Below are 15701 nucleotides of genomic sequence, written 5' to 3' on the forward strand. Positions count from 1 at the left end.
TAAGCGAGCGTTGAGGGCTCTCAGGCAAGAGTGACTCCTGGGGCTGTGCTGCAGCGGGGAGGAGACTGCCTCCTTCATCAGCTCACTGGAGAGGAACAGACCTTCTGAGGGGAGGAGGGAGGGAGAGGGGAAGAGAGGGACAGGGTGAGAGAGGGAGATGGTAAGGGGAGAGAGAGGGGAGAGAGGGGAAAGGTAGAGAGAAAAGGAAGGTGGGGAAGAAGGGGAGAGGGGGAGACAAGGGGAGAAAGAGAGAGAGAGAGATGGGGGAGAGAGAGAGGGAGAGAGAGAAGGGGACAGATTGTTGCTTTTTCCAGAAAGGAGAGAAAGCATCTGCTCTAATTATTTTACTGTTCTACCTCTTATCTCTTTACTCTGTAACAAAGTTGTCTTCTTGTAAACTTTCTTTCTTTCTCTCTCTCTCCTTCTCTTTATCTCTCTCTACATCACAAATATTAAACAATATACATGTTTGCTTTAAGTGTTTCCATTATTAATGCGCCTTTTGCATCTAAAATCATTATTAAGTATTTATCTAAATGCTGCCAATGATGCATGTTATCTCACTGACCTACTTGACGTACATTAGTTGTTTGTCTCCTCCTTGTGGCAAAGAAAATAAAGAATCAAGAAGAATCAAACGCACGCCGACCTTTATTTTGAAAGGCAGAATTGTGACATTTGGAACCAGGAAGTGCAAATGTCATCTTAAATGACAGCGACTGCTGCATGGTCTCAAGACATACTGTGAGTTCGTGAAAACCTTCCATTCATATTTTCTTCGCTCCCGCAATAATTACAACTCAAAACATGTATTTTCTTGTAAGCTTCTTATTTCAGTGCAAACTAACATAAGGATCGTCTCTCCAATTAAAATTAGGAAGCCAGCTACTGTAGATAGCTATCCTATGGAAATCGTACTGCTTAGTACGATTAGCTGGCTAATTACGTTTTTTACTCTGCCATATTCACAGTGTTGATATTATTCTCACTCGGGCATCTGTCTGGGTATGACATATATTGATTGTAAGTGTCAATATGTGTTTGATCTTATATTTTCCAACTCAAGGGCAATGACAGGGGGAGTGTTGCTGCGAGGTTTGCGGCACCTGCGTCCCCGCCATCATGTCGCGACAGCCCCTCTCACTGGCGCGAGGATTTATCCGGTCCGTCTAGAACCCCCGGTACCTGGTCAATGTTCCCAGTGGATAACCTATCCTCTTAGAACTCTACACCTGTGCCATAACTTCTGTGCGGGCCACAACAAGTGGTCTAAGGTGAAAAACATTAAAGGGCCCAAAGATGCAGCACGAAGTCGGATGTTCATGAAGTTTAACTTGATGATAAAGATAGCTGTGAAGGGTACGCCTTGACTGAATCTCACACCCCTCTTCAAGCTCCACTGCGACTGACATGCTGCTGCAGAGGTTAACGAGATTCCCAAACGTGTGTTTTATTTGGCGCAGATGGCGGTACAAACCCTGACTTCAACGTAAATCTGGCCCACATTGTGGAACAGTGTCGGAGCAAAAACATGCCCAAAGCGTCGATAGAAGCGGCCATCAAGGGAGCGGTAAGTTCAGTGTGTTCAGGGATCAGCTGGGTGACATCTAATCTCTTTGGACTTGGCTGAAACCATCTGCTTAATGAACACATTATTATTGTCTTGAGGGTCAGCCTTGTAAAGCCTGGTAACAACTGACCATTCCTTGGATCTGACCACTGAAAAATCGAACTTCTGATCCTTGATTTTCTGCTGTACTTTCTATGTGCACTATTTGTATATTGTGCAATGATGTCTGCTAAATGAAAACATTCAAATGCTCTGTGTGGTGTGTGTGTGTGTGGTTCTGGTGTGTGTGTGTGTGTGTGTGTGGAATGTGTGTGTGGTCCAGGAGAAGGCCAAGACAGGGACTCAGAGCACGTATGAGGCCAGGGGTCCTGGAGGCTGCCAGCTGCTCATCCAGGTCCTCACAGACAACAGCACACGCAGCACCCAGGAGCTGAAACACGCTCTCAACAAGCACGGGTCAGGGCAGGGGCAGGAGCAGGGGAGGGGCGGGGCAGGGCAGGGCTGGGGCAGACCTCTCTGTAATGTGTGTTCCTGAGTGTGTTGCTGAGAGTGTTCCTGTGTCTGCAGAGGGGTTCTGAGTGATGGGGCTCGTCACAGTTTCGACAGGAAGGGCGTGGTGACGGCTGCGGGGGAGGGCGTGTCATCGGACCGGGCTCTGGAGCTGGCCATCGAGGCGGGGGCTGAAGACGTCCAGGAGACCGAGGACGAGGAGGAGAGACCCCTGCTACAGGTGGGGAAGAGGGGGAGGAGCCTGCTACAGGTGGGGAAGAGGGGGAGGAGCCTGCTACAGGTGGGGAAGAGGGGGAGGAGCCTGCTACAGGTGGGGAAGAGGGGGAGGAGCCTGCTACAGACATACTTCTCTCAGCTGTGTCTCAGTCCCAGAGTGTATATCTGACCTCCTGGTCCTCTCCTCCCAGTTTGTGTGTGACGTGTCGGAGATGAAGCATGTCCGGGCCTCTCTCGAGGAGCTCGGAGTCTCCACCCAGTCGTCCGGGATGGAGTTTGTGTCTCACAGCCCTGCAGTTCTTCCCCCCGACCAGCTGAGGGCAGCATCTGCTCTGCTGGAAGCCCTGCACGACCACCCCGACGTGGTCCGGGTCTGGGACAACATCCAGGCCCAGAGCTGAACCCTCCCTTGGGGTGGACTCCCTCTGGATCTCTCTGTGGAAATGTACATTTGTAAAGTGGGTAGATATGGAACAATGATCAGCATTGGATGGACTGAAGGATGAGAGGGTGTGGATCAATGTGGAGCGGTTTGTCACTCTGGTGGGAAAAGGGGCATTTTAGGATCCCAATGCTATAATAAAATATACAAATTATTATTTAACCGCCCAAAGTGTGTGTGTGAGCCATTGGCATAACTGCTCCAGGGGCGTTGTTAGACCCTTTTTACTGGGGCACGTGCCCCAGTATAAATCTGCTGTGCTCCAGTAAAATCTCAAGTTTGAGTTTTAACAATTTACTTTATTAGTCAGTGCATTAATTTAGTTTGATAATCTCAGAAAAAATAAACGCAGTATCCTAATCAATGCTTGTAAAATCAAAGCAGTTTAACCGAAAACACAAACCCATGCCTGCAGAATTCCATGTCAGCGCTCTTCTGATCTTGCCAAATAGCCACTGCAGCACGCACACAGAAGTCCAGGTGTCGGACTCAGCACACAAGTCAGAATGGAGGCAGGCTGAGAAAACATTACAGAACTAAAGAAGGTTTCTAAATGTGAGGCCTACCGATCATCATATTTAGACTAAAACAAAAACAATATTACGTATGAAGCTCAAAAAAACAGTATTTGCGCTCAAATAAATGTGCGCGCTCGCATTATCTATTGATGTCCCTGCCAAAGCTGATATCAAATTTGCGTCCCTGAACTGTGTATAGTGGGTTAAGCAAGGGGAGTTTCTATAGCCTAGTAGTGCATTGTGTGCAGCAAGCTTGGAAGAAAAAAAGGGCTAGAATAGGGGCCTGTGCCCCAGTAGAGTTTTATGTCTAACAACACCTCTGAACTGCTCTAATAACTGCATGTCTGAATCACCTCTGACTCTGCAACAGGGTTTATCTGGGATACGGAAAAAGCTGTGAAAAAGCGGTGGCAGAGGTTGAAGCTGAAGGGCGTTGGCCTGGTGTCACAACACAGGTCATTACCCGATAACAGCTCTGCGCCCACACGCTTACATCAACACAGGTCATTACCCAATCATATCAGCCCTGCGACCACATGCTTGATCAATACACATCCGCATTAGTGATAGACGACTGCAACGTATTGAGTATTTGGACCAACAATTTTCCAGGTTGAGTTGGGGACTGAATCACAAACCAGGGTTAATGAGGACCTTCTGTTAGAGCACGTCAGTGTTTTGCAGTAGGAGGGGACCACAGCAGTCATTTGAACAAACAATAACAGGAAAAGTCATGTCGTGGCACAGAGCCCACTTCCTGTTGTTATCTGTGATGTGGTATGGATCGTGAGGCCTGCCCCTCCTGGCTGTGGCGTGACATCGATCAGGTCCCAGAGTGACTGAGGCGTGGCTTGATGGTCCAGTCCTACACTGGTCAGCCCACAGGGTCATCCCCTCGCCTGCATCGAGGCAGAGCAGTGGTCAGACCCCCACGGCAGAACAGGGCCCAGGCCAGCAGCGACACACACCTGTTCTAGTTCTCGTGAGACAGAATCTGTCCTGGAGGACAGACACCAAGTGGAGGGTTCTGAATCCCCAGAACCACCAACGTGCCTGAAGCTGTTAGAACCAGAGATGAGCTAGAAGGAGCGTGAGCAGAGACCCTGAAGGAACGTGTGAGTGAAGGCTGTGAGTGAAGGCTGTGAGTGAAGGCTGTGAGTGAAGGCTGTGAGTGAAGGCTGTGAGTGAAGGTGTGAGTGAAGGCTGTGAGTGAAGGCTGTGAGTGAAGGCTGTGAGTGAAGGTGTGAGTGAAGGCTGTGAGTGAAGGCTGTGAGTGAAGGTGTGAGTGAAGGCTGTCTTCAGAGAGGAGCCTTGTGGATCGTCTCCGAGGGGAATGCGGGCGGACTGGGGAGGAGAGAGAGGAGAGGCCCACCTCAACAGCAGTGAGTCCAACTCTATCCACCTTTCTGTCTCTCCCTAACCCTGACCCTTGACCCTAACATGTCTGACCCCTGACCCTAACATGTCTGTCTTGTGAATGAGTAAAGGAAAACATTTGTGTCAAAATAAAAAGTTAAAAAATCTTTCTTCCCTGGTCCCTGACAGATCTCCTGGTTCCAGACCAGCTGAGCTCCACCTCCGACGCGGATGCCATGAAGGGCGGGTCTCCGGGCCACCTGGGGGCCCCTGGCTTGAGCCCAGAGCGCCTGGTCTCTTCTGCCCCCCGGGCAGAGCTGCTGGGCCCCTCCAAGGTGAAGGATCGGACCCAGCACGTCACTGAGAAGGTGACGCAGGTACGACAGGCCACGCCACCGTTCAGTTCCTCAAACTCTTACTGTGGCATCCCTGTGTGTGATGGAGCGGCACAGTGATTTACTTCTCAGAACAGAATCAATAGTTACTAGCTATGTTATGGTGCGTACGGTCAATATTGACATGTTTGTTCCATATTATATGAATGCAGTGCTCATCAGTCAATACTGACACACTTAACTGCATGCTATTTTCACATGGGGTGTTGACATCCTCTAAGACTACTTGAAACACCCACCGACATTGGACCAAATCATTTCAACACCTGCATTCAGATATCTAGTCCAGAAGCCCCACTGAGCAGGCATTCACTCCTGCATGGTAGCTTTCCCAGCGCAGCCTGGACACCGACAGCGATGTGGTTAAACCCAGTGTTGGAAAAATCACTGCTGTAGGAAAGTGCTGTTTCTCTCTGGGGGGGCTGAGAGGCAGCACAGAGCAGCAGGCTGCACCAAGGCTAACACTACCCTCTACTGCTGCCCAGAGAACTGCCTTCTGGATGGGAACCACTGGTACATGTTTACCAGAAATGAGAGACCAGGAGAGGTGGTGTTGATGAGAACTGGGGAATGTGTTTTTCTGTAGTTGATCTAACATCAGCAGTGGTAACATGTGACCCTGTCATCTTATGTAGACTCTCTCTGCTTCTCTCTCTCTCTGGGTCTTGTTTGATGGGGTCATGTGTTGATTGCATGGCCAGAGGGTCATTCTGGGAAATCAGTCCCAGAGAGAGAGACCTCCAGCAGGCTGGATAAACAGGACCCCACATCTCTGCAGCGCATCTAGCATCTAGCGCATCTGCTAAATTAAAAGCATCATAACATCTTACGGCTGCTTCCTCAGGCACTGCGGCCTGACCAATGACAGGAGAGAAGGGTTTGTAGCTGCAGAGGTCTGGATTGAAAACAGTCCGATACAATAATCTATAGATAATTAACAAGTAACAATGTACGTTTTATAATGTATCCCTAGCATTTGTTCACATTCACTCAACCATAAAATGAACTCTGATGACCAAACTAATTTATGATTGCAAAAATTGTTGATAACATTTCTACATTTCATGAATGCTAAACGAAGGTTGTACACGTCACCCCTGAGGAGAATCCATGTCCTTCCCAGGTGTTATCCCTGGAGTCAGATGTGCTTCCAGAGTACAAGCTCCAGCCTCTGGACACCTCCAGATGGACCCTGCTGCACTACAGCCCCTTCAAGGCCATGTGGGACTGGCTGATCCTGCTGCTGGTCCTCCACACTGCCGTGTTCACCCCCTACTCCGCCGCCTTCCTCCTGGACGAACACCGGGATGTCCGCAGGAGGAGCTGTGGCTACACCTGCGACCCCCTCAACCTGGTGGACCTCCTGGTGGACATCCTGTTCATCGTGGACATCGGCATCAACTTCAGGACCACCTATGTGAACCACACTGACGAGGTGGTGACCCAGCCTGGCAGGATCGCGCTGCACTACATCAAGGGCTGGTTCCCCATCGACCTGGTAGCCGCCGTGCCTTTCGACCTGCTGATCTTAGGCTCTGGCTCTGATGAGGTGAGGACAGGGTTTCATCATATACAACATTTAGATGTCATTTATACATTATGCGTTCTTGAAAACTGCAAATCCATCCCTTCCACTTTTTATTAAGAAAATGATATATATTTAATCCTTAATCAATTATTTTTTAAGTTAGTAGCGTTGGTTAGGATAAGTAGGGTTAGTAAGAGTTAGAGTTAATCCACATTTGAAAACAATCCCAGGTTCCTGGGTGAGGGACACACCATCACTGTTGTCAGGATTGTGATTGTGATGAAACTAGACTTAAATGACCTGATGGATATCATGTTGATAACAGTGTTAGCTCCAGACAGCCATCGACTATGTGATGTCTCCTGTTCCCTCGTCCAGTCCCCTCGTCCTACTCCAGTCTAGCTCTACTCTCTCCGTCTTCTCTCCTATTATCCTGTCTCTCTTCCTGTTGACCCTCCAAAGATGGCCACTCTCATTGGCCTATTGAAGACGGCACGTCTTCTCCGATTGGTCCGCGTGGCCAGGAAGCTGGACCGCTACTCGGAGTACGGCGCTGCCGTCCTCTTCCTGCTCATGTGCACGTTCGTGCTCATCGCCCATTGGCTGGCCTGCATCTGGTACGCCATCGGCTTCGTGGAGCGTCCATACACGGAGACGGGCTGGCTGGACAACCTGGCGGAGCAGCTGGGGAAACGTTACAACGACAGCGACGCCACGTCGGGTCCGTCCATCAAGGACAAATACGTGACGGCTCTGTACTTCACCTTCAGCAGCCTGACCAGCGTGGGCTTCGGGAACGTCTCCCCCAACACCAACTCGGAGAAGCTCTTCTCCATCTGCGTCATGGTCATTGGATGTGAGTCCAGCTGATGCTTTCTAGAACTAAAGCAATTTTACATTTTGTCTTAGAATATATATATATAACAGAAGTTTAAATTTGATCCATTTAGCAGATACTTTTTGACCCAAAGCTACGTACAAAGAGTTCATATAGCAAGTACGCTCTGGATAAGAGTGTCTGCTAAATGACTAAATGTAAGTACAGAACCAGGAACAAAAACGCGATCTGTTCAGCCGCCTAAGCAACACACGCCTGTCGCCTTCACTACGAAAATGTTTCATAAATAATCAAATATGAGCGATGTTCCTCTGTGCTCTTTCCTCCCTTTCATTCCAAAGCGTGGAATCCCCTCTCTGCAGAACACATACGTCCCCCCACAGGCATACCTTACCCTACCACCTTCACTAACACATTTTCTGCGTGAAGCCCTCCTGTTGCATTTCACCCTCAAATTGCGATAATCCACACATCACATAACTGGGCCTCTGGCTCCTGCGCCCCCTGTCCCTCTGACCTCCGCCAGCCCTCTGACCTCCCCCAGCCCTCATGTACTGAGTCATCTGCCTGACCTTTACCCTCTGACTTCCACCAGCCCTCATGTACGCCAGCATCTTCGGGAACGTGTCTGCCATCATCCAGCGCCTGTACTCGGGCACCACGCGCTACCACACCCAGATACTGCGGGTGAAGGAGTTCATCCGCTTCCACCAGATCCCCGGAGGACTGCGCCAGCGCCTGGAGGACTACTTCCAGCACGCCTGGTCCTACACCAACGGCATCGACATGAACGCAGTAAGTTGGTTCAGTGACATCATGCCCTGGGTACTGTGATGAACTGCTGTCTCAGTGACATCATATATATAATATTTTTTTTACATTTTATATGTTTTTTTTTGTTGAGTCCTCATCAAGTACTCATCAATGATACAAACCCCCTAACCCTAAGCCCCCTAACCCCCCTAAACCTAACCCCCCTAACCCTAACCCTAAGCCCCCTAACCCTAAGCCCCCTAACCCTAACCCCCCTAACCCCCCTAACCCCCCTAACCCCCCTAACCCTAACCCCATGAGGGACATGTCCCCTCCATCTCCACCGGGCGACCGGGTCACATCTGCTCTGCTCTCTGTGTTGACCCCCTCTGTCAAGGTGCTGAAGGGCTTCCCGGAGTGTCTGCAAGCGGACATCTGCCTGCACCTGAACCGCAGTCTGCTGCAGAACTGCAAGGCGTTCAGGGGGGGCAGCCAAGCATGCCTCCGCGCCCTCGCCATGCGCTTCAAGACCGTGCACGCCCCGCCAGCCGACACGCTCGTGCACTACGGAGACGTCCTCACTGCCATCTACTTCCTGTCCAGGGGCTCCATCCAGATCACCCGCAACAACGTGGTGGTGGCCATACTGGGTAAACCCTGTGACCTCTGACCTCTACACTATGACCCATACGCTTGCATGAAGTCCTCCATTCTTCCTGCTCTCATGTCCCCACTCTGCACCAGGGGGCTTATATCACAGTAACACCCTCCCCACATATCTCTGTCTCTTATCTGTCTCTCTGTCCTCTCTCTCATCTCTTTGTCTATCATCTCTCTCTCTCATCTCTGTCTCTCTCTCTCTCTAGAGAAGAACGACATCTTTGGGGAGGCCCTGTACTCGGAGCCGGGGAAGTCCAATGCAGACGTGCGTGCCCTGACCTACTGTGACCTCCAGCGCATCCAGCGGGACGACCTCCTGGAGGTTCTGGACATGTTCCCCAGCTTCGCCCACTCCTTCTGGAGGAACCTGGAGATCACCTTCCACCTGCGTGATGTTAGGGACCAACACACCAGACATACACTCACTGTTTACACGTTTTAATATCAAATGTATTGGATTATTAAATGATAATAGGAAATCTTAGGAAAATAAGGAAATATTGTGTTGTTCATAATTATGACTGGGTGTATAGTAGAAGTCTCCATACGCAGTGTGTGTGTGTGTGTCCAGGATGAGCAGCCTCCACCCCTGACCTCGCTGGCAGACTCAGGAGACGAGTGGGTCTGCCACTCCAGACACAGAGAACACTCCCTGGACTGCAGGAACAGACCCGGTCAGTCACACAGCCCTGCATCTGACTCAACCTACAACTGATTCATCCTAGGACTGATTCAAACAGGGACTGATTCATCCTGGGACTGATTCATCCTGGGACTGATTCAACCTGGGATTGATTCATCCTGGGACTGATTCAACTTGTTATTGACTCAACCAAGGACTGACGTGATCATTACTTTACAAGAGAAACAGTTAATTACTGTGACCTGTTAGGACCAAGGTTCATTAAATGAAAAACTATATATACACACAGTATATTCGATATATAAAATGACAATAGTAGTGATAATGTTAGTAATGATATTCTAATACTACTAGTGATAATAGTAAAGTGAATAGTTGTAATGACATGTATGATAGTACACCTGTGTATATTGATGATCGTAACGTTGGTGTGTTAGACGGGATGGACCAGGACGACCCGTACCCCTGCCGGCATTTCCCCGCCCCCCTGAGCGCGTGGGAGGAGCTCTGCAGCTGTGGCTCCTCCTCTTCCTCCTCCCACACCAGTGACAAGCCCCACCCACCCCGGGGCAGGGGGAAGGAGGGGCTGGGCTACACCCCCCCAGGGGTGCAGCTGTTGCCCCCTAGTGGTGTCTCCAGCCCACAGGAGCGCTGCATGGACTGGACCCTGCCAGGTTAGGGTTAGGGTCAGCTCTTCTCCTGAGTCACTACCCTGTACCTATAGTAACAACACTACACTGTACCTATAGTAACAACACTACACTGTACCTATAGTGACAACACTACACTGTACCTATAGTAACAACACTACCCTGTACCTATAGTAACAACACTACACTGTACCTATAGTAACAACACTACACTGTACCTATAGTAACAACACTACACTGTACCTAAAGTAACAACACTACACTGTACCTATAGTAACAACACTACACTGTACCTATAGTAACAACACTACACTGTACCTAAAGTAACAACACTACACTGTACCTAAAGTAACAACACTACACTGTACCTATAGTAACAACACTACACTGTACCTATAGTAACAACACTACACTGTACCTATAGTAACAACACTACACTGTACCTATAGTAACAACACTACACTGTACCTATAGTAACAACACTACACTGTACCTATAGTAACAACACTACCCTGTACCTATAGTAACAACACTACACTGTACCTATAGTAACAACACTACACTGTACCTATAGTAACAACACTACACTGTACCTAAAGTAGCAACACTACACTGTACCTATAGTAACAACACTACACTGTACCTATAGTAACAACACTACACTGTACCTAAAGTAACAACACTACACTGTACCTAAAGTAACAACACTACACTGTACCTATAGTAACAACACTACACTGTACCTATAGTAACAACACTACACTGTACCTATAGTGACAACACTACACTGTACCTATAGTAACAACACTACACTGTACCTATAGTGACAACACTACACTGTACCTATAGTGACAACACTACAGTGTACCTATAGTAACAACACTACACTGTACCTATAGTGACAACACTACACTGTACCTATAGTAACAACACTACACTGTACCTATAGTGACAACACTACACTGTACCTATAGTGACAACACTACAGTGTACCTATAGTGACAACACTACACTGTACCTAAAGTGACAACACTACACTGTACCTATAGTAACAACACTACACTGTACCTATAGTAACAACACTACAGTGTACCTATAGTAACAACACTACACTGTACCTAAAGTAACAACACTACACTGTACCTATAGTAACAACACTACACTGTACCTATAGTAACAACACTACACTGTACCTAAAGTAACAACACTACACTGTACCTAAAGTAACAACACTACACTGTACCTATAGTAACAACACTACACTGTACCTATAGTAACAACACTACACTGTACCTATAGTGACAACACTACACTGTACCTATAGTGACAACACTACAGTGTACCTATAGTAACAACACTACACTGTACCTATAGTAACAACACTACACTGTACCTATAGTAACAACACTACACTGTACCTATAGTGACAACACTACAGTGTACCTATAGTGACAACACTACACTGTACCTAAAGTAACAACACTACACTGTACCTATAGTAACAACACTACACTGTACCTATAGTAACAACACTACAGTGTACCTATAGTAACAACACTACACTGTACCTAAAGTAACAACACTACACTGTACCTATAGTAACAACACTACACTGTACCTATAGTAACAACACTACACTGTACCTATAGTAACAACATTACAGTGTACATATACTAACAACATCACACTGTACCTATAGTAACAACATTACAGTGTACCTATAGTAACAACATCACAGTGTACCTATAGTAACAACATGACACTGTACCTATAGTAACAACACTACAGTGTACCTATAGTAACAACACTACCCTTTACCTATAGCAACAACATTGTAGGCACTAATTATTACAAGTGAAACTTGGTATAGGGTATGTAGGGCTTTCCAGGGGAAAGTAGTTGTTAATATAGATCTAATGTCATTTAATGCAATTTCAATACATAATTCCTATTCATCTAAAATGATACTATAGGTATTCCTATGTTACACAGTAGTTTATGTAACCTGAATATAAAGGGTTGCCGTACTAAGTTTTCTTCCTGTTGAATGAGGAACACATGTAACTAATGTAAGTAATCCTAATGGTGTTGGGGCCTGTGCCTGCAGCCTCTCTGTAAGTAATCCTAATGGTGTTGGGGCCTGTGCCTGCAGCCTCTCTGTTGGCGGTGCCTGGGGTGTACAGGTACTGTCCGTCCGGCTCCCCCCAGTACCCCGCCCGCGGCGGGCGCTCCTCCTCCATCAGGGCCGCTCTGGCCCCGCCCCTGGCCCCGCCCCCCAGCGACCTGGAGACACGGCTGGAGCTACTGCAGTCACAGCTCCACAGGTAACGTGGGATTCAAACCTGCTACTTTTTAATATGCAGCTGGTTCGCATAAAAACGTCTGCTGAGTGAATAAATATAATCAACAAAAAATATTTTTCAATGGCATCATGTTGAGCTGTATGTGTGGGTCTCTGGGCAGGCTGGAGACACGCATGACAGCTGACATCACTATGATCCTGCAGCTGCTGCAGGGGCAGGTGGTCCCCCCCGCCTACACCAGCCCAGCCGGCCTCTACAGTACCACAGACCCGGGCCTTCATAGCCTCTACCCCCCACCCCCCCCGGCCCTGGACAGCCCCCCCCCACAGGTACACTCACCTGGTCATCCAGCAGCTTGTACTGACTGCAGCTCTGGGTCCTTGTGAAGAGACAGTGACAGTGGGGACAGAGCTCAGCTCGTAGACACCAGCTCAGCAGCATCAGTTTGAGGTCAGCAGGGTTTTGAACCTTGTCTTGTGTGTTTCAGCCATGCTCTGACGTGAGGTCAGAGGTCAGGTCCCAGGAGTCCCTGTCCTCCGGCATCCACGTCACCCTGGCCTCGGACGACACCATGTCCGTTACCCCGGAGACGGAGGGGAGAGCGTTGCCAGGCGCCCGGGCCTCGGTCCGGCCCTCTATAACGGGGCCTCCAGGACTGAGCAGGAGACTGCGATTCCCCTCCCTGCCTGGGAGCCTGGACCTCCCCCCTGGCCCAGAGGACGTCCACACACACCTGTCAGACCCAGCGCTGCCTCTCACATGATGCCCCCACACCGTCTCCCCCTCCGGCCCCAAACACAGACACCACACCGTCTCCCCCTCCGGACCCAAACACAGACACCACACCGTCTCCCCCTCCGGACCCAAACACAGCCACCTCACCGTCTCCCCCTCCGGCCCCAAACACAGCCCCCACACCCGTCTGGCAACCAGCCTGGCAACCAGCCTGGCAACCAGCCTGGCAACCAGCCTGGCAACCAGCCTGAGTCTGACGCAGCTCTCTGGACATGAACTTTCTCAGTGGTTACAAAAATCAATTGAATACCTCAGTAGCAGCTGAGTACTAACAGAACATTAATTATTTTTAAGCAGCAGCTTGCATCTTACTCTGCATCTTAAAGAACTACACCTCTACCTGACTTTGTTCACATTTTTTACTTGACTGTACAATAGTTTTATTGAGTCAACCAATCGGGCACCAAGACCGGCCACTCCACAGAGACTGCCCTCCTTTCAGTCACCACTACCCTCCAGTCTGCCAGAGCGGCTTCGAGGTCATCCGTCATCATTCTGCTGGACCTTTCTGCACCGTTTGACACGGTTAACCACCAGATCCTGCTCTCCAGACTTTCTGAGATGGGCATCACTGGCACTGCACTCCAGTGGATCTCATCCTACCTGTCGGGAAGATCCTACCAGGTCTCCTGGTGAAGCAAACTGTCAGACCCTCGCCAGCTCTCCACTGGTGTCCCACAGGGCTCCGTCCTTGGACCCTCCTCTTCTCCCTGTACACCACCTCGCTTGGACCAATCATCACCTCCCATGGCTTCTCCTACCACTGCTACGCTGACGACATGCAGCTGTACCTGTCGTTCCCCCGACTGATCCGGGGATCTTAGCGAGGATCAAGGCCTGCCTCACAGACATCTCCGCCTGGATGACCAAGCACCACCTCCAGCTGAACCTCGCCAAAACAGAACTTCTCATCATCCGGGCTAAACCCTCCATCTTCCACGATCTGTCAATCACCCTGGGATCTGCAATGGTGACCCCTTCATCCTCGGCCAGGAACCTCGGGGTGACCATGGATGACAAGCTTTCCCTCACGGCCCACATTGCTGCAGTCTCCCGGTCGTGTAGATTCACCCTCTACAACATCAACAACAAAATCAGGAGATACCTGTCTGAGCACTCCACCCAGCTGCTAGTCCAAGCACTGGTCCTCTCCAAGTTGGACTACTGCAACTCGCTGGTCTTCCAGCATGTGCAACCCGCCCTCTTCAGAGGATTCAGAACGCAGCGGCACGCCTGGTCTACAATCTACCCAGACGCTCCCATGTTACCCCGCTCCTCATCTCCCTCCACTGGCTACCCATCAACGCCCGTATCAGATTCAAGACCCTGGTACTGACCTTTCGAGCAGTGAACGGGACTGCACCCGACTACATCAAGTCTCTCCTGCAGCTTTACTCAATGGTGGAACCAGCTTCCCACCTCCATCAGGGACACTGACTGTCTCCCCACCTTCAAGAAAAGGCTCAAGACGCACTTGTTCCGGGAGTACAACAGCATTTAGGAATGCTTGATTGGACCTGATGTTTGTTTCTTCCAGGATCACAATGACTCTTATTGAGAGACTTGTTGCTCTTCTAGGTTAGTTATAACTCTTGTACTCACTGTGAAATATTTTACTGTTGATTGTTCTTCTACAGGTACAGTCTTGCACTTTTCGGGGTTCATGTTGTTTTAATTTGTAACTTGTATAACTGCATGCTCTTATGAGTCTTCCCTTTGGCACTTGTTTAGTTTTTCACAATGCATGCTTCATGTTTTGGCTGCTTGCAATGTTTGGGAATACCTTGTTGTTATGATCGGTGACCTATGCTCTTTTGTAAAGCTCTCTCTTGGAAGTCGCTTTGGATAAAAGCGTCTGCTATATGCATAAATATAAATGTAATGTAAATTAGTTGTTTTAATCGTTTTTCTGTAGTAAAATTCATATATATAAAAAATATATGATACATAATATCATATATTTTTTTCTTCTCAGATGTCTGTCTAATGTATATACCACTAACCTTAAGTTATTTAGTAGACTGTTTAAATAAAGATTTTCATATCACAATTGATCAGATTTTTTATGATAAAAAAACACAATTCAATGAATTACAACATTTGGTTCAGTTGAAATATTCATATGATATACAGAAACTAAGTGAGCAATTTAAGGGAATTAAGAATAATTATGATGTTCACACTGCTAAAAAATAAAACACTACATTGCATACACTAAAATAACAATCTACTCCATCAGATAAAACATAATTGTCAATCAACTTATCAACATGCTGAAAGTTCTGTTTCGGACTAAGAACAGGTGTGTCCATCAGGGAGAGGTACTTCCCACCCCACGTCCTGTGCCAGGAGAGGCTCCGAGCGTTCCTGCCCACCGGGCGAGTCCCCACACAGCCACCAGCTGTGGGGACTTCTGCTCTGGTGTACATCCATGTCCCATTCTGGGACACATCAGGACTGGACACAGTACACACTGCTCATGGATGAGGTGTGGCTCCAAGACATGCCAATGAAATCCTCAACC

General features: G+C 48.6%; 2 protein-coding genes across 2 annotated transcripts; both read left to right on the plus strand.

The window, feature by feature from the left end:
• The first annotated feature begins 666 nt into the window (after positions 1–666).
• Positions 667–2900, plus strand: taco1 (translational activator of mitochondrially encoded cytochrome c oxidase I). Its single transcript, XM_084670350.1, has 6 exons — positions 667–744; positions 1067–1359; positions 1464–1570; positions 1893–2026; positions 2138–2300; positions 2488–2900. Exons 1-6 carry the CDS (start codon positions 710–712, stop codon positions 2695–2697), a joined length of 942 nt encoding a protein of 313 aa, XP_084526476.1. The 5' UTR covers positions 667–709; the 3' UTR covers positions 2698–2900.
• A 1909-nt stretch (positions 2901–4809) lies between these two features.
• kcnh6b (potassium voltage-gated channel, subfamily H (eag-related), member 6b) lies at positions 4810–15168 on the plus strand. The gene is made up of 11 exons (XM_084670408.1): positions 4810–4989; positions 6131–6556; positions 6998–7391; positions 7969–8168; positions 8524–8776; positions 8993–9180; positions 9358–9460; positions 9867–10103; positions 12232–12403; positions 12543–12711; positions 12867–15168. The coding sequence occupies exons 1-11, from the start codon at positions 4849–4851 to the stop codon at positions 13143–13145; spliced, it is 2562 nt and encodes an 853-aa protein (XP_084526534.1). The 5' UTR covers positions 4810–4848; the 3' UTR covers positions 13146–15168.
• The last annotated feature ends 533 nt before the right edge of the window (positions 15169–15701 follow it).

This window comes from Hypomesus nipponensis, chromosome 13 (genome assembly GCF_054491055.1).
Source record: "Hypomesus nipponensis isolate SF chromosome 13, ASM5449105v1, whole genome shotgun sequence".
NCBI lineage: Eukaryota > Metazoa > Chordata > Actinopteri > Osmeriformes > Osmeridae > Hypomesus > Hypomesus nipponensis.